Source organism: Myotis lucifugus, unplaced genomic scaffold, assembly GCF_000147115.1.
Source record: "Myotis lucifugus unplaced genomic scaffold, Myoluc2.0 scaffold_291, whole genome shotgun sequence".
NCBI lineage: Eukaryota > Metazoa > Chordata > Mammalia > Chiroptera > Vespertilionidae > Myotis > Myotis lucifugus.
The window spans coordinates 171,849-190,045 of NW_005871339.1; the positions used below are offsets into that span (position 1 = coordinate 171,849).

The window sequence follows — 18,197 nt, forward strand, 5'->3', positions numbered from 1 at the left end:
GTTTGGGGGGGGGCTTGGGGAACCCCCCCCCCCCCCCCCCCCCCCCCCCCCCCCGCTGAGTCCCCATCCTCACTCCCGTGCTGGGAACTGGGAGAAAATGCCAGGTCTTGGTTCCCTGAGGTTGCCGAGCTGTCCCCTCCCCAGTTAGGACTGACTCACGAGATGCCTTTTCAGCTGCCATGCTCCCCGTTGACGGGATGAGACCAGAGCTGCTGTGGCGAACCACAGGGTGGGGTCACCCCCTGCCCCCTCTCCTCTTCCCTGGCTGTGACCAGCAACCCGCTCAGCTCAGTTCTGCGTTGGAGGCGCCAGGAAGAGTTCCTCTGTTGAAGGGGCTGCCAGCACTTTGTCAGCTCGAAAGCACTTCACGGAAAGGCTCGTGGACTCCACGGGGAGTTCCCACCAATGGGGTCAATGCAAGTCCTCGGGAGGCAGCTTCCCAGGGGTTCCCGATGTCGCAGCGGTGCCTCTGCCACTGCTGACAGCACCGCACCCCGCGGCTGGTCCTGTCTGCGTCTCCGCGGCAAGGACTCTCGGCAGGTCCTCCTTGTGCCTCGAATGAACCTGCCACAGCACGGGGCTGGGGTGGAGAGAGGCGCTCCAAGGGGAAGCCTGACCCAGCGGCAAGGGGCCACACGGAGCCTCTGACCGCCACCTGCAGGTCTCTGCAGCCGCCACCTCGGCATGCTGGCCAGGGACAGAGCCCTGCTGTTCTCAGTGGGCCATGCTTCAGATCTGGTGTAAGACGTGTAAGAAAATGTGGGTTCAAATACCAGCTACACATCCAGCATCGCTTGCAGGTCACTTTCCTTTTTATTCAGCAACATCGCCAGCCACTGCTTCCAGATGTGGCACTGTCACAGAACGCGTTACGAAATGCACCTGGGCTGTCACATCAAAGTGCGATTCTTTACATCGTGGAGTAACAGCAAGGTTAGCATAACCTGCCCACCACATGCTGCCTGGCATGACCCCAGAGCCCGGTCACACCCCCGTGGCTGCCCCGTCCGCTGCCAAGAGGTGGCGAGGTGCAGAGGACACCGAGTGGGCACGCATTGTTGTTATCTTGGCCCAGTCAGTAGGCTGGTTATTGGTGTATACGCCACAGTTTAGAAAAACCAGGCAAAGGGAGGAGGCGGTTATGTGGAAGGAGGAAGGCCCAGCTAGAGAGACACATCATTTCAGGTGCGTTTCCCACGGGGCGGAGTGCAGGGCGCTTCGTGCGAGGTGGCCGCAAGCAGTCCTCCTTGGTTACAACTTTCCAACAGCAGTGCCAGATGTAAGAGGGAGAACTCGGGGTTTCTATGCCAATTAGAAGGAATTAAAAATTAAAAGCGATTAAAATTTTTAATGTTGCAAAACTATTCCTAAGTCGGTGGCATTTTTTAGAGACAAGCTGCCTTGTGTCTTTGATGTAGAGCTTGTGTGCCGGTCTCCCAAGCATCGATGGGCCCTGGAGGTGCCTCTGTTGACCATTTAATTGAAGACACTTCTGGTGCCAGCGAGTTCTGCGTTTTTAGTTTCATTTAATCTTAGAAATCCCTAAACTTAGTGCAACAGATAACCCACCTCTTGGTAGTGTTCCGGTTCCTTTAAATGTCCCGCTCCTGCCTCCTCCCGCCACCCCGCCACCCCTGCAGGCAGGCCTTGGACGCTTTCCCAAGAGGAGTCCCAGTTCCACGAACTTTTCCCGTGGCTTGGTGGCAGAATGCTTGCCTAATAGAAAGAGCCATTTTATCAGAAGAGAAACCTATAGAGTGACAGCAGTTGGCATCAGCTGCCGTCCTGCATGAGGCACACGCCAGGGTCGCTGGCATAGGACAGGCCCCGCTGTCAGCCGTGGGCCTGTGGGCAGCCCTCAGTCTGGGCTCAGGCACGGTGAACGCCCGGGTGTTGGTGCTAGGGCCTTCTCATCTTCGCTGCTGTACATGACTCCTCAGAGCTTTTCACTTCAAGGATACTGTTTTGATTTTGGTAACATTTTTATGATTATAAAAGTTATCATTATTCCATGCCAAAAACTTAAGTGAAAATCACAAAAGCATTTTTTAAAAGGTCCACATTATTTCATTACCAGAGATTTCCCCAGGGCGGTTAGGTTCAGTCTCTCTCAGGTGTGTGTTTGTCACGGCGTGTACCTCTGTCCGCCAGCCGTGTAAGCAATGTTCACGTCACCGAGACCTCCATGCAGCCAGGTCCTGAGGGACAAATGCACCTGGAGGTGGTGTGCCGGTTCACCAAGGTTGCCCCTGTGTCTCCGGTGTTTGGTATCATCCACCACTAGCCGCCTGTCCAGCATTCACCTTCCCACTTGTCTCCTGGTCCCCATAGGATCGGTTCCTTACCACTGAACTCGGGGCTGAAGGGTGTGGCCTTTGGGGTTGGCTGGAGCGCGTTGTGCCCAATGGCCATGCGTCATCTCCAAGGGCTGTCATTTCACTTGCTCTTTCTCTGCTGGTGGCAAAAGTGAATTCGCCCTTTTGTTGTGGATCTAGATCTTAGGGAAGGGAGTTACGGAATTTGAGGACTCGTGAGATGTCTTGGGTTACAAAGGCAGATGCCAGGTGCCACTCCACTGAGCTCCCAGCACAACCCAGACACTTGCAGACCCACGGGCTGTGCAGTCTCTGTAACCCTGTTTGACCTGGAGGGCCCTGTGGTGGGTGGTTTTGGGGACAGAGGTGCAGAGGCTCAGGCTGTTGCTTGGCCCTCGGCGAGCAGCGTTTGTGCTGGGCAGCACCAGGGCTGTTACGAAGCGTCCTGGACACATGCCTCCAGGTGCCCTCGGTCAGTTCCTTCATGGAAACAGGAAGGAACGCTGTGGTGAGGGGGTGCCAGGTGCCGCGTGCCCTCGGCCAAGCCAGCTGTTGTGCGTGGTCACTGTGGAGGCCATGGGGGTCTCACCTTGTGAGTTTGCTGGTGTTTAATGGATATTGATGGACTGAATTGTTCACTGTTCATTCACCCCAATTTCTCAAGGTGCCAGGCGCCGTCCTGGGTGACAGGGCAGGGAGGCTGACAGGACAGGGAAGCTGTGAAAGTTGTCTCTGAAGGGCTGGGTCACACTTTGCAGTTCTTCCTGGGGACACCCCCCTCCTTCCCTGGGGTGGCTGTGGGTTCCAGTGCAGGTTCTAGACCAATAGTTCCCTGTGCTCACTTTCCAGGGAGGAGACAGGAAATAGAATCAATCCTGGGGAACTGCTCTCAATGGCTCAGAATGAGGAGGAAGTCCAGGCCAGGAGGGTGGATGCCCAGCTGATGGCTAGGGACCTCCCCCGTCCTGGGCCATGCCTGCAGGGCTCGGCCCTCGTGTCCTCCTGGAGTTTAAAGTCCTCTGGGGCAGCCTCCTGTCCCTGAGCCAGCCCAGCCCCCCCGAGCCTGGACTTTACATCCTTCTCTGGGAGCCCCCACCAGCATGGGTCGGGGTGGCTCGCAGAGGAGCGTGTGGAGAGTGAAACGGGCCGAGCCGTGGTCCTGCCGGTTAGAGGGTGCTGGTGTTGGGGAGCAGCAGCAGCTCATTCACCACCATTAGTACAGGCGAGGCCGGAAAGCAGTTCTGTTTAAGACCAAGCATGGAGGGCAACAGGCGATGGTTTCTGTGCTGCGATCACGTTGTGTGACCGCTTTCTCGCCGAGACTGACGTTCCCCAAGATGGAGCCCCCTGTGAACGGGCAGCGTTAACAGCTGGGCCCAGGCCTGGAGGGGCTGGCCAGGCTGCTCAGAGCAGGGACCCCCGCGGAGTTTGATCTTGATGTTTCCTGCCTCCCCAAGCTCTGTCGGCCTTCCACTCTCACCCCATTCTTCTGTTGACCTCAGCGCCAAGTCTGAAAGTAAGCTTGCAACACAGCGATGCCCCAGGCCCTAACATTTCACCTACTTGGCAGCACGCTGTGCCCCGTTGCCTCCTGTGACAGATGCCCAGAGCCCTGCTCAGAAATGCAGGCACGGGAGGCCCCTCGCAGCTCTGCGGCCCACAGACGGTTTTACGCTCTGGAGGTCCATGCTGAGTGGGCCTGGGCTGTCCCTGCGTCCTGCTGGCTGAGTCCTGGGAGGGACAGAGGTAAGGGGCTGGGGTCTGGGCTGTCCCTTTGGCCGCCCTGCAGGGTCATGGTGTGGGGGAGTGGCAGGGCCGCGGCCAGCCTGGCTACTGTGGGTTTTCTCTGACTTTTGGGAAGGAAGTCGTGGGCACAGATGCCTGTGGGAAGGAGCTGTCTCCCTAAGCAGGTTCCCCGGAGGGGTCACAGGATGAAGGTTCTCTCAGGAGCCAGGGCACCTCTGATTTCTTCTCTTCCAAAGTCCCGAGGTCGCCAAGCAGTCAGCTGGGCACGGGCGCCTGTGCCCTGGACCAGAGCAGCCTTGTTAGGGTTGAACTGAGCAGCGCCCTCCCGAGGCAGAGGTGGGGCGGCCCTATCTCCCCGGACTCGATCGTACCCTAGCTGCCATCCTGGGACCCAGCCGGCAGGGGAGCAGAGGTCACGTCTGGCCTCGGCGGCTGCTTCCCCGCAGGCCAGCGTGTCCTCACAGTCCAGACCACTCCCCGGTGCCCCGGGAGGACGGGGCTCCTCGTTGCCTCTGTCTCATCCTCACGACCACAGTTCAGAGTATACGTGATAGGTTGTTGTGTGTCCTTGAAATCACAACCCCAATGACAGTGGGGACGGAGCAGCCCACAGGACAGAGCAGGACTGGCCCTGGGGGTGGGTTGGGTGAGGTGTACGCCATGACCTTGAACTGCCCATGTCCAGCACCTCGGCCCAGACCTTTCTACGTTCCAGTCAGAGGAGGGTATCGACCGGTAGCAAGTGAGGAAGTGGACAGGACCTTGCTCCTGGGTCCCGGGGTCACGCCATGTGCCAGTTGCTGGGCAGATGGCATCGCACATATTCGCTAATTGCCGGCAAACCTGGTGGGTACACTGCGTTCACTGATGGCGATCTTTATTCCACTCTCTATTGGATATTACATTTCCTGGATCTGAGTAATGCTTTTGGAGACTATTCTTTACGTTAAAACGTGTGTATCTGAGATGTTCTGAGTTTACATTCAGAAGGAAGCTCAGATAAGAGACAGGTGCTGAGTGACCGGTGACCCTCCTTCCATGACTCGGGGTCAGATGGACCTTTTCCAACCGCACCTGGGTCAGGGCTGCGGTGGGACCGGAGGGACGTGTGGGGGCTCTCCCACGGTCGTGAGCAGAGGCCAAGGGTGGGTATTTGAAACCCAGTTTGTTTGTTCCATTTTGAATCCCTAACTTTAAAAAAATCTATTTATCAAGTGTGTGACTCATAATGCCTCTTTAATGACAAATGTGACACTTTTTAATCTTTGTCAACACCTTGGCCATCCGTTAAGGCTTGTTTCTCATGATTAAAACCACCCTGTTCACCGACAAGTTCTAGAGTTTGTGCAGGGGGAGCTTTCCCAGGACTCTCACTGTGTGTGTGTGGGGGGGGGTCACAGAGGAAAAGCCGGCAGGAGGGTGAGGAACCCCCCCCCCCAACAGCTCTGCGACTTCACACTCCCTCTCCCAGCCGTGCAGACTCACCTGGTCTCTGCTGTTCCAGCCGAAATCTTAGCAGCATCCCGGATCTGCCCAGGAACCCGAGGGCTCAGTCCCGGTCTCTGCAGGCCTCCTCCTTGCCCCAATTTCTTGTTAGCTGGCTGCCTGTGACCTCAGGTCTCCGATGGGGCTAAGGAAAGTCATGAACTTGCAGTTTGCTTGGCTCTATTCTTGTTGTAAGGGCAGGAGCGACAGGCTCTCTGCATTCCCAAGAGGAAGTCAGGACTCCCATGTAATTTGTGAATTTGTGAAATACATTGTACATGCAGAAAAGTATGTCAGCCACCAGCTGGTTGATAATCACAGAGCAAACCTCCATCCATTTCTTGGCGAGTAAAACGTTGTTATTATAGCAGGCGGTTCATTGTCACAAAATTAGGTCTAAGTCAACTTAGCTGTCACTGTTGTGTGTGTGTGTGCGCGCGCGTGTGAGTGTATGTGTGTGTGCATGTGTGTGTGCATGGTGTGTGTTCTGGAACTCGGTCCCCACACCTGCCCGTAGGAGAGCACTCCTGTGCTGTGGCCCCACCAGGCCCTCGGGGTGAGCAGCGCCTGCAGTGTCCTGCAGGCCAGAGACCTGTCACAGGTCTATTGTGCAGTCATCAGGTCCCGGAGCTTTTCACATCTCTCCCCCCGGCCTCCTCCCCTTCCCACCGCAAACAGCGCCACTACTCAAGCCAGTACACCCATCAGAACAGCCTTGAAAAGGCAAAAGATTCTGGAACTCGGAGAGTTGGGGTAGGTAGGGTGTGAAGGGTCCCTGGAGGTGCTTCACCAGCTGCCTCCTCACCTGGTGGCACCGTGGCTTCTGTGTCCCCAGGGTCCCCACATCCCCGCTGTCTACCGATTGGAGCAGGCTTGCACCCTCCTACCAGGGTTCTGCAGTTTTTTTAAAAAGTATTTTTAAAAAATATATTTTTGTTGATTTCAGAGAGGAAGGGAGAGGGAGAGAGATAGAAACATCAATGATGAGAGAGAATCATTGATTAGCTGCCTCCTGCATGCCCCCTACTGGGGATTGATCCTGTAACCCAGGCATATGTCCTTGACTGGAATCGAACCTGGGACCCAGTCTGCATGCCAGCACTCTATCCATTAAACCAAACCGGAGAGTGCTTAAAAAGATTTAAGCACGGATTTTAGAGAGAGGGAGAGAGAGAAACATCGATGTGAGAGACATTGATTGGCTGCCTCTTGCACGTCCCCTACTGGGGATTGAGCCCACAGCATAGGCCGGTGCCCTGACTGGGAATCAAACTGATGACCTCTTGGTTCATGGGTCAAAGCTCAACCACTGGGCCACACCGGCCAGGCTGGTGTGTCATTTAGTTGTACCTTCATTACTCACTGGTGGAGCAAATGTCTAATGCTAAAAGATTCACTTAGTCCAGTAATGCTTTTAAGTTAATTTTGTATTCTATTTATTATAATAGTCTCTAAATACAATAGAAATACCAATTTGCCCAAGTTGAAATAAATAAACGTGAATACATATACGGGGGTGTGTGTGTTGTTCCTTAGCCTGTAGCACTGTGCAGCCCACGCACAGCCTCCCACCACACAGAGGGCCATACCTGTGCAGGTGCCCAGGGACTCCTCACGGCCTCTCCTCTCACTGGTTCACATGTCCGTGCATAGGCCAGGACCACACTCTTGATTTTTGAGGCTTCGTGGTATGTGGTGGCCTTTTATAGGGCTATTCCTTGGTTCTTTTTCAGGGTTTCCTTGGCTGGTCTTTCCTGTTTGTTTTTCCATGTGAACTGTAGGACCTGTATGTCTAGTTCTGGGGGTAGAGGGTGGGGGACTATTGGTTTTTAAATGATGGTTCAATTACATTTACAAACTAACTTAGAAAGTATGGTTTGTGTGTCATTTACATATTACTGTATAACAAACCACCTCAATATGTAGCAAATTAAAGTAACCATTGTTTTATTGGCTCACCGCCCTGGGCTCAGCAGGCTGGTTCTTCTGCTGGTCTCACTTGCAGTCCTTCATGTGGTTGTAATGCACTGGCAGCCAGCCTGAGGCTGTGGGTCCATTTCTGCTCCATGTGGTCCCATTGCGGCAGACTAGCCCCAGCTTCCTCCCTCCGCGGCCCAGGGGTGCCGGGGAAGCTGCGAGGCCTCTGAAGGGCCAAGCTCTGGAGTCCAGGACGTTACTCCCACCACATCCCATCCATGAGCCCTGAAGCCAGCCAGGGCCCGGGGGCTGCAGTGACCCAGGCTGCCAAAGGCACTAGGAGAGCCGGGCGGGCAGTTAGTTGTTGCCACCTGTTGCCCAGCATGTTTTGATTTGCTTAGTTCTGCTTTTGTATCTTGCAAGATGTTGTAAGGTTTCATCGCACAGGCTTTGTTTGATTCTTCTGAAGTTTGGGAGGAGGTAGTTTGTCTTTTTTATTGCAGATGTACACACTGTCTCCTCCACCGTGCCTTCTGTGTGTGTGTGTGTGTGTGTGGACCTGTGGACCTGTGGCTGCCTGCACACATGACAGGGCCACGTGTCCTCGTCCTCCTGGCCACCAAGTGCTCAAACTCTGAGCCTGCATTCCACTGCATGAGAGGAAATCCCTAGTCCCGACTTCCAGTGTTCCCCCTTTCTGCCTCCTGGAGAGGGACAACAGAGCCCCCAGGAAGCCGTGCACTGAAGACGGAGGAGTCCCGGCAGCCTGGGCCCCACGTGACCCCGTGTGGCAGAGCTTCCGGCTGCCTGAAGCTCCCATCTTCAGTGCGTGGCTTCCTGGGCTGCTCCGTTGTCCCAGATGACCATCTAGTCCAGTGACCTGGAACTGTCAAGTCGAAAAGAAATAAGCTCTATTGTCGTCGTCCCTTCTAGTTACTTCAGTTAGAAGTAGTTATTGAACATTATGAGGATGTTGATTTCTACATGTTTTTATTGATTTATTGATTTTAGAGAGAGAGGAAGGGGGAGGAGAGAGAGAGACATCGATTTGTTGTTCTACTTATTTATGCATGTATTTATTGGTTGATTCTTGTCTGTGCCCTGACTGAGGATTGAACCCACAACCTTGGTGTATCAGGATGACGCTCTAACCAACTAAGCTATCCGGCCAGGGTTCTGCATATTGTATTTTATTCCTTTCAGTATACTGTCGTTACCTATTGTTTAAAGTAGCATTTCGGTTGCAGTGGGTTCTCTTGGGTCTAAGGATCCAAACCTGCTCTCTGCACATAATGATGTTGTTACTTCTCCTTCCTGATGTTTAGACTTCTTGGTGATTCCAAATGTTGATGAGGCTGGACTGGCAACAGATTATTATTAGCAAAGAAATATGTCATCTTTTTCAGCCTTTTTGAAAGATAAGATGGTCTCCGTGATGAGTTTACCCAAGAACTAAAGCTAGACCCTTTAAACCTCAAAAATAGGATTCATCTATTCTAAAACTTTAGTCGGAGTTGTAAATAATACCTTCCCTGCTTCCAGCCTTCTTAAATAACACGGTGAGTGTGGTACAGCCCTTTCTCAGCATTTTAGTGAGGTCAGGGTGGACCACAATTGTTGTATTATGTTCTCATTCATGATGTCATTGAGGTGCCGCTGGGTCTGCAAACCTGCTCCCCAACACTGACACCCTCGGAGGTGGTGCTGATGGAGTCACCAGCTTGTCTCTGCCCCTTTGTGCTGCTGTCAGCAGGATGTCTGCCTCCAGCACCCCCCTGCCCCATTGTGTAACCTGGTGCTTCCCATTGGCTGTGGGCCAGGAGACCACCCAGTCACGCTCGTCCAAGCTGTGTTTAAAGCGAGAGTGATGGAGACTAATATTTTAGTGTCATCTACTTTCACCAACCACCACCTCCTCAAGGTTAGACTGACTGTTGGAAGGACCACACAGACAGGACAAGGTGAGGTGCTGTGCGCACGGCTCGGAAGGGGAATTGGTCCCCAAGAGGTTGTCTCCCTGGAGTTCAGGAACCAGGGCCTCAGGTCACCTGACGAGGCGGCCCCGGCACGGGCCGGCTCCTGCTCCAGCACAGGGGAGCCGCGTGGCTGTGGGGCAGCCTGGATGTTGTAGGGGATGGTGCAGCGTCAGGTCCTCTCTGCTCTCCCGCTGTATGATTGACGCGCCGTCGGCAGAGGCATGAACGGCACCGAGATGCTCAAGGACTGACATTGACCTCATGTGTAAATGAAAGAGCCGTCCTCCACATGCGGAGAAAGCCATAACCTTCTCTGCAGAGAGCGAAGCCACGGACGCCTGGCCACACTCTGGCTAGTGCGGAGGTGGTGGGCACGTGACTTCCATCTCCATTTCTGTGGAAAAGACGTGCTTTCCACAAAGATCCTCCGGAGGCTATCTGAAGGTCAGACTGCCTGACTAGCTAGTTCTTGAGGTTGAGAGGGACAAAGGGGCCAGGGCTGGGGAGAGGGTCCCGGGGGCGTCTGGTGATGGACTCCTGGGCAGGGGATGGGCTCGCCCTGGAGCAGGGCGAGGCCTGGTCAGGGTTCATGCCAGGCTCTGGGCCACCTGAGCAGCAGGGCCAAGTTTACAGCAGGACTTGGGAGGGGCCTGTGCACTTCTAGGAAAAGGCCTAAATACTTATAAGAAGTGTATTCCTTTGCTGGGGCCGCTGCGACAGTACCACAGGCAGGGGACAGAAGCAACAGAAATTATTGCTCACAGTCTGGAGGCCGGAGTCTGGTTCCTCCCGAGGCCTCCCTCCTCGGCTTACAGACACTGTCCTCTCCCCGTGTCCTCACATGATCGTCCCTCTGTGCGTCCTCATCTCCTCTTAGAAAGACATCTGTCCAATGGGATTAGGGCCCACACCACTGACCTCATTTAACTTGGTTATCTTTGTAAAGACCATATTTCCACCTACCGCCACATTCTGAGGTGCTGGAGGTAGGGCACCAATGTTTCTTTTTGGGGGACACAGTTCACCCATAATGAGGTGCCAGGGTCAGGTCTGAGAATGGCCAGGGCTCCTGGCTCCCAGCTCTCCCCTTCACCACCGGCCTTGAGAAGGAGCACTGGGTGCTCAGGGGCGCTGCAGCTGGGAGGTCTGGGTCTGGTGCCCAGTCCTTCCTGCGGACTGGAACTCTCGCTGGCTTCCTGGAGCCGTGCCTCGGGGCCTTGTGAGGCTTACCTGCTGTGGAACTATTTTTAGCTCGGCCTTGCTGAGCCACCTGGCTCACTCCCCCTCTCTGAGTGGCCAGCAGCCTGTCCCCAGGGGGTGGGGGCGTGTAGGGTGTGGTGACACCACCCTGTATGTCCCTTTGGGGAGGGTGATCATGCAGCTGAGAAGGTGGGGTCCTAGCGGCTTGTACAGGGGCCACAGAACCCAGGAGGCAGCCACCTCAGCCGGGGCCCAGGTTGTGCAGGTGCCAGGCTCCTGGAACAATCTAAACCTGTTATCTGCTGACGGGACTTAGAAACGGCTCAGGTTTCCTTGCCGTCTCAGAGGACAGCGTCTGAGCATTAATGAGAAGGCCATGTGGATGGGGTGGGCCGGCTGTCCCGCCTCCCAGGGCCTGGCCTGGCTCTTCTCTCAGGTAAAGCAGCAGCAGGGGCTTCCCCGCGGGGCAGGGCTTCCCAGGCGGTCCTCTAGAATCACGGTGATGGGGAGGAGAAGAGCTGGGGTCCAGGCCTTTTCTCAAGGGAACCCTGTCTTCACGCATCAGAACCAGAAATCAGGAGCAGCTTGTGGCCAAGGGCTTGCCGTGGCCTCTCCCGTCCTGAGCCGCAGGCCCTAATGCCTCTCGGGCCCCTCTGGTCCTCAGTTTCCTCAGATGTAACAGGGAGGTGAGAGCCCAAGAACCTGCAGTATTGAAATTATGACGTTATAGTCATCTGATCTGTGGAGTCTCGTCTGCTCTTGGTGGAAGTGGGTGTTGGCCGAGTGCGTTAGTTACTGTAATCGTTAGAGCAATGAATTGTTTTCTGATGCTGCGTAACAAGTGTCCCCGGCACAGTGGTGTAAGACAACACGAGGCCTTCCTCGCCCTCGGTTGCTCAGGGTCACCGCTGCAGGCAGCCTGGCCGGGCGGGGTGGGTGCTAACTGGCTGCAGGCATCTGAAGGCTTGTCTGAGCCTGGAGGGTCAGCGTTCATGTGGCCTCTCTCCTGGCACAGGTCTTGGCTCCCTCCACATCCTGCTCCAGTGCCCTCCCCTGGCAGCTGCTTCCCCTGAGCCAGCCAGGCAAGGACCCTTCTATGACTCGGCCTGGGAAACCCCATGGCACCGTTTCTGGCAGTCAGTTGTTCTCCAGGCACAGGGATACCAGGGGGTGGGGCGGCTGGTCCCTGGTGCGCTCAGCTCACCAAGTGCGGCAGGGGCAGGTCTGCAGGGCGCTCAGCAGGGTGCACACAGCACCATCACGTGCCAGCTTGGGACTCGCCAGGGGCTGAATCACAGCTTCCCTGTTTCTCTCCTCGCAAGGGGAATTGTCGGGCAGCGCCCAGAGCAGGTACAACCCCAAAATGTGAGCTCTGGCTTCACCTTAGGAACTAAGAAGTGCACATTGAAGAGAAGGGGAGAAAAACCAGTTAAGTTCTTGGAGGAGTTGTCGCTTTTGTGTTAGAAACCAAAACAAAAGCCTCTTAGCTTAAAAAAGTGCACAACAGCCTGGGAATTAAAAGGCAGTTAATGTGTTTTTTTTCATGTGCAATTTAAATTTTTTAAATAAGATGCTAAAAAAAAGTTGAAATTACCCATAATGCCTTTATCTAGAGATCATCACTATTAATATTTGGGTGCATTTCTTCTAGTCTTCTTCCTTTCTTGTATGCCTGGGTGTGTGTGTGTGGTTCGTGTGTGTGTGTGGTGTGGTGTGGTATGGTGTGTGGTGTGTATATGTGTGTGAGGTGCGGTGTATGTGTGACACATGGCTAAATGACGTGTGCCAGGTCCCTGTTTGCCGACCTGCAGAAGCTCCTGAGTTTGCCATTGGTGAGCCCCTCACCTTTGGGCTGCAGATCTGGGCTCTGAGGTAGGGATGGTGGGCTTCCCTTCCGCCTGCAGCTCTGGCCTCTGGGCCCTGGCACGCGTCCTGACTGCTGTCCCTGTCCCTCCAGGACAGCCGTTCTCAGTGAAGGACCTTGCTCTCGCTACTGAGGAGTGACCATGGGCCTGCTCGCCTACCTGAAGACCCAGTTCGTCCTGCACCTCCTCATCGGGTTCGTCTTTGTGGTGAGCGGGCTGGTCATCAACTTCATCCAGCTCTGCACCCTCGTCCTCTGGCCCCTGAACAAGCAGCTGTACCGCCGGCTGAACTGCCGCCTCGCCTACTCGCTCTGGAGCCGTGAGTACCACCGTGCACCACTGGGCATGCTGCTGTGATGGGGGTGCTCAGGAGGGCGGTGGGTTACTCCTCACAGGGAGCGTGTGCAGAGATGCTCAACCCACACTCATCATTAGGGCGAGCAAGTGGCGTGGCGACACCCGGCCTGGACCCGCAGCGGTGGCAGCTTGGGGAGGGTTAGCCCAGTGCTTTGGGACTTGGAAACAGTCAGAAACTTATCCACCATTAGCAGCCCTAGCAGCTGCCAGGACACGGCCAGTCCGTCTCACTGCTCCCCGGGCACCCTCCCCGGGGTGGGGAAGCACCCCTCTCTCAGGGGGCCTGTCATCCCACTTATCTGTGTCACCTCTCGAATCAAGTACCTGTGTGTAGACGTGCATGTCTGCTACCTGTGCACTTGTGTCCGTGTGTTTATACATACGGAATCAATCAACCTCGGGCTGTCAGATGGACAGACTAAGAGCTGTTAAATGGAGTTCATGCCACGTGCTCTTCTCCCAGTGGCCCGTGAGGAAGCCACTCTTACCTCCTTTCTGTAAATGGGGAAACTGAGGCTCAGCGCCCAGGCTCTAGCACTGGGCTGTCTTGGAAGCATTCCCTGGCCTCCATCCCAAGGGTTGGTGCCCTCGGAAAACGGAGGGGCTGGTTCAGCACAAAAGGAACGGGGCTGTGCTGTGTGACCCCGCCTCAGCCCTGTGCCTGGAGCCTCACCGTGAGGTCGCCCTGCTCAGGACACCTGGCCGCCCGCTCAGCCACGCTGCCGACCACAGGGCCCGGCTGGCTGTGCCACACCCACCCTCCCCCCATTCTGTGGATGAAATGTGCGATATTCCATAAACCCCCAGCACAGGTGGCAATCTTAACTGGATATCAGGTAACCATCTATGATGCGAGTTTTCCTAATTATTTTTCTGCTGCTTTCTGGAAGTTTCATTTGTCTTCTCCCCAATGTTTGCTTGGAGAAGGTAATTATAAGTTAGGAAAACTTATTTTATTAAATGTAAACCACCCAAACCCATTTCTAGCCCAAAAGCCTGGTCCGGATGAAATACTGGGAAAGCCCCACCCGCAGCAGAGCTGGGCCTGGCCTGTGCTGCTGCCCCGAGGGAGGCCGGCCGGGTGCGGCTGCGCGTGCCAACGCCCTGCCCTCCCCGTGTGCCCGCAGAGCTGGTCATGCTGCTGGAGTGGTGGTCCTGCACGCAGTGCACGCTCTTCTCCGACCAGGCCACCATAGACCGCTTAGGGAAGGAGCACGCCATCATCATCCTCAACCACAACTTCGAGATCGACTTCCTGTGCGGGTGGACCATGTGTGAGCGGTTCGGGGTCCTGGGGGTGAGTGATGTGGGGGGCCCAGGGAGGTGCTGGCCTGGCTCTCTGGGGCCTGGGCTTCCTCTCCTCCTGTTTTAGCTCCTGGCCCCCTGAGCTGGGGGTCGGGCGCATGGCTGGCCTAAGGTGCCTCGATGGCAGGCTGCCCAGGCTCTCCTGAGGTTGGCTGTCCCGCCTTTCCTCTCCTGAGCCTTACTTACTACCTCATGAGTCCCCAAAGCCTCAGTGAGCCGGTGCCCGATGCAGTGTGAACACCCTGAGCCAGGCCACGGGGTCCCACCGCAGTGAGCGCCGTGGGTGGCGTCCCTGCCCTCCTCAGGAAGGCCTGGCCTTGCCGCCAGTTCCCGTGGCTGCGTCCTGGGCCCCTCCCGCTGCCAGGCCTGCGCCTTGGTTTCCTCCTCTGTAGGAGGCACACCTGCGCTCTCGGGTCAAGCTGGTCCCAGTGGCCCACATTCAGGGTCAGGTGCCCCTGTGGGCAGGGTAGGCACGACCACCACGCCAGTCCTGGGGCACCCGGGGCGCCTCCAGCCGAGAGCGCACTACCTGCCCCTCCTCCCTGCAGAGCTCCAAGGTCCTGGCCAAGAGAGAGCTGCTGTGCGTGCCCCTCATCGGCTGGACGTGGTACTTCCTGGAGATCGTGTTCTGCAAGAGGAAATGGGAGGAGGACCGGGACACCGTCATCGCAGGGCTGAGGTGCCTGGCCGACTACCCTGAGTACATGTGGGTGAGTCCGTGCACCCACGGGGGCCCTGGCACGGGAGGCTGCACTGGCTGGTGCCACCTTACATGTATGACTATGACCTGCATCACGAGTGGAAAGGCCAGGCCGATTCACAGCAGGGCCTGGGGGCCACCTGCTCCCACTGCCCCCATTGGAAGCCAGAGCCGGGAGGGAGGGGGGCACCTCCCTGCACAGCAGAGTGGGGTCCCCGGGGAGGAGTGGGTGCCCAGCTGGTGCCCAGGCTGAGGAGCCGCCTCTGCAGGGAGGGTCTTCTTTGGAGGTGGTTCCAGAGCGACCCCTAGTGACCTGCAGGTCTGGGTGAGTTCATCCTTCAGGGCGTAGAAGAGTCACAGGGCACGGGACACAGGACATGGGACATGGGACATGGGACACAACCTGTAGCAGCAGCCAGGGCCTGGGGATCGGGGGGGTTTCCAAGCCCCTGAGATGCGTTTGATGACACCCGCCTGGAGTCAGTGGTGTCAGGCGGCTCAGATCCGTTTCTCTGTCTCGCCTTCTTCTGGCCTCTGAGAGCTGCCTCGTTACCGAGCATTTCTACCTCATGTGTGTTCCGCTCCCACCAGAAGGCTGCCCGGGGACCTGCACGCTCCCTTCTTCCTGTTGCATGCTTTGAGAATAAGCGCAGTGCTGTTAGCTGCCGGTGAGGGAATTGGCGTGTGGGAGTATTTTAGGGCAGGTTGTGGCCCTGAAATGAAAGAACATTTCAAAGTGCTTGTCCCTGGAGTAGTGCTGTCATTTCTACAAATCAGACAGCAAGCGTTTTGCTGCCAGTCAGGTTCCCCGTGCATGGCGTCGTCTGAGCCCTGTCCCTGTGTTTCTGCCCTAGTTTCTCCTGTACTGTGAGGGCACGCGCTTCACAGAGAAGAAACACCGCGTCAGCATGGAGGTGGCCGCCTCCAAGGGGCTGCCCCCCCTCAAGCACCACCTGCTGCCTCGCACCAAGGGCTTCACCACCGCGGTCCAGTGCCTGCGCGGGACAGGTAAGGGCCCGCGCCCCCAGAGCCGGGGACCCTGGTCCTCCGGGCTCCACGCAAAGCGAGAGACGAAAGCAGTCAACACTCCGTGAGTGAATTACATGTCAACTACAGGACAGAAAAGGGAGGACCATGAAAGCAGAGTTAACATATTGTAAAATCCTGGTGTCATTTCTGAGGTGATAAAATGCTAGTTAATGGAAAAATAACTAAAATAATCAAAAAGTACATAACTGAAAACCTTATAAAGGAAAAAAAAATCTAACCCCAGAAGAGACAAGATAAAAGAAAGAGGCAGAGACCAGTTAGAAGAGGGCAGAGGGTGGATTTAGATGCACACACGTCAGTGAGTACAGTCAGTGAGCCCAGATGTGATCGTTAAATGCCCAACTAAAAGCTGAGAGTCGGCAAAGAAAAAACGGCCCGCGTGAAAGCCCGCTGGGCTCTGCGTGGGCGAGGAGTGAGCGGCGGCCTGGCTCACCCTGCACCCCCGCCCCCACAGTCGCAGCCATCTATGATGTCACTCTGAATTTCCGGGGAAACAAGAACCCGTCTTTGCTGGGGATCCTCTACGGGAAGAAGTACGAGGCGGATATGTGTTTGAGGTGAGCTCCGTGCCCAGCGGGCACCCCATCCTGCCCGGTGCCCCCTCCCGTGCCTTCCCAGCCCCAACACATGGCCCCCCTCACCTCGAGCTTGATGCTGTACTTCTGTGACCTTTGTTGACACCGGCGATTTCAGCCCCAGAATTTAAGGGATCTGAGTCTGTCAGAGTCCAGGGGAGGAGGGTCCATCTTGGGTTTCACCCGAGTGGCTCCTGGAGCCAGTGAGACGCGACAGAGTGAGGTACCCAGGTGTCCACGCTGAGCCGGGCTTTGTTCTGAGAGGCAGGCAGGGCCTCGCACGGGGAGCAACCTTCATTCCTGTCGCACAAGATCGAGGTCCCTGACCAGGAGAGTGGTCCCCGGATGGCGACTGCGTGTCTCATGGTCACGCTTTGACTCTCCAAGTGTCTCTGGCTCATGAAGAGAAGATAATTGATCCCCAAAGTATCTTTTAAACTTAGAACAGCCTGGGGATTACTCTGTTCATAAAATGGTGTTGTGACTTCGATTCCAGTTCAGGCTGGTTGAACGGCCAGCCCCCCGTGTCATTCAGACATGCCCCTGAGGCAGGCCCTTCCCTGGTGTAGACGGGCTCTGTGTTAGCGCCCTTGCCTGCCATCCGACCACCAGCGACTTAGTCACCATCCTGGCCACTGTGATTGCCAAAGGCTCAGACAGGCCTTGCCATTGCAGTCTGGAGATCTTGAGCCAGCACAGCTTTTAAAAACAATACCACCCAGTAGTGGCCGGGTGGTCAGTTGTCAGAGCATTGGCCTGTACGGCAAAGGGTGCAGGTTTGATTCCTAGTCAAGGGCACATACCTGGGTTGCAGGCATAACCCACATACATCAAAGTTCTCAATTTTTAGAGCAAAAAGTTTGAGATACCTTAAAACGGGACATGCATGTCTGGCCATGGACACTTCGCCTGGCTGTCCCTTCACTGTGGGCCCCTCTGGAGTGGGCAGCCGGGCCCCTGTGATGAACTGCGTCTCACCTGCGTCCCCGGTTAGTTATTCCAGCTCAGGTGTGTGCTGGTGATCTTGAAGTACAACAGTTGCTGTGAAAGTGGTTCTTCGTCCCAGCCAGTTTGGCTCAGTGATCAGAACATCAGCCTGCAGACCGAAGGGTGTCGTGTTCGATTCCGGTCAAGGGCATGTACCTCGGTTGCAGGCTGGTCAGGGCCCCTGGTCGGGGTGTGTGCAGGAGGCAACTAATCAATGATGTTTCTCTCACATTGATGTTTCTCTCTGTTTTCCCTCTCTCTTCCACTCTCCCTAAAAACCAATGGAAAATATCCCCCAGTGAGGATTAACAAAAAAAAGCAAGTGGTTCTGGTCCTGCTAAGCTTCCCAGGCGGACACCTCCTCGCACGGGCTGGCGATCCAGCTGGTGATTAGGTTTATAAATAAGTTAGTGTCCTAACTGAAGTCAGCTGTTTGTTCATTGAGATGAAAGTTCTAAACCTCTGTTGTTTTTCATATTTGAAGCAAGTAGATTTCATCTGTGAAAGACACAATCTTCTTTGCCTAATGAAAGACTCCAAGTCATAATTATTTCCAAAGAGTGAACTGATAAGAGACCAAAACTCCTGCTGAAGTTAATAAAGGGTCACCCTTCGCAGAGGAGCTGGGGGCACGACCTGCTCATTGCATGGCTCCTGGGGACCCCTTGTGACATCCTCCCACCAGCCCATGGACGTAGATGCGGCTCGGCCCCCTCCGT

The 18,197-nt window shown here is 55.6% G+C and overlaps 1 protein-coding gene across 5 annotated transcripts in view; it reads left to right on the forward strand.

Moving 5' to 3' along the window:
- The window catches only part of AGPAT3 (1-acylglycerol-3-phosphate O-acyltransferase 3), a 56,626-nt gene that overhangs the window by 28,783 nt on the left and 9,646 nt on the right, over window positions 1–18,197 (forward strand). For 4 of the 5 annotated variants that reach the window (XM_006099908.3, XM_023763527.1, XM_023763529.1 and 1 more), the window contains exons 2-6: window positions 12,597–12,823; window positions 13,989–14,158; window positions 14,715–14,876; window positions 15,721–15,874; window positions 16,371–16,473. In XM_006099908.3, coding sequence (XP_006099970.1) covers window positions 12,646–12,823; window positions 13,989–14,158; window positions 14,715–14,876; window positions 15,721–15,874; window positions 16,371–16,473 — 767 coding nt within the window. In that variant the 5' untranslated portion in view covers window positions 12,597–12,645. Of the gene's footprint in view, window positions 1–3,968; window positions 4,062–12,596; window positions 12,824–13,988; window positions 14,159–14,714; window positions 14,877–15,720; window positions 15,875–16,370; window positions 16,474–18,197 lie in introns of those variants that run through there. The other variant, XM_006099907.3, reaches the window with a different exon arrangement.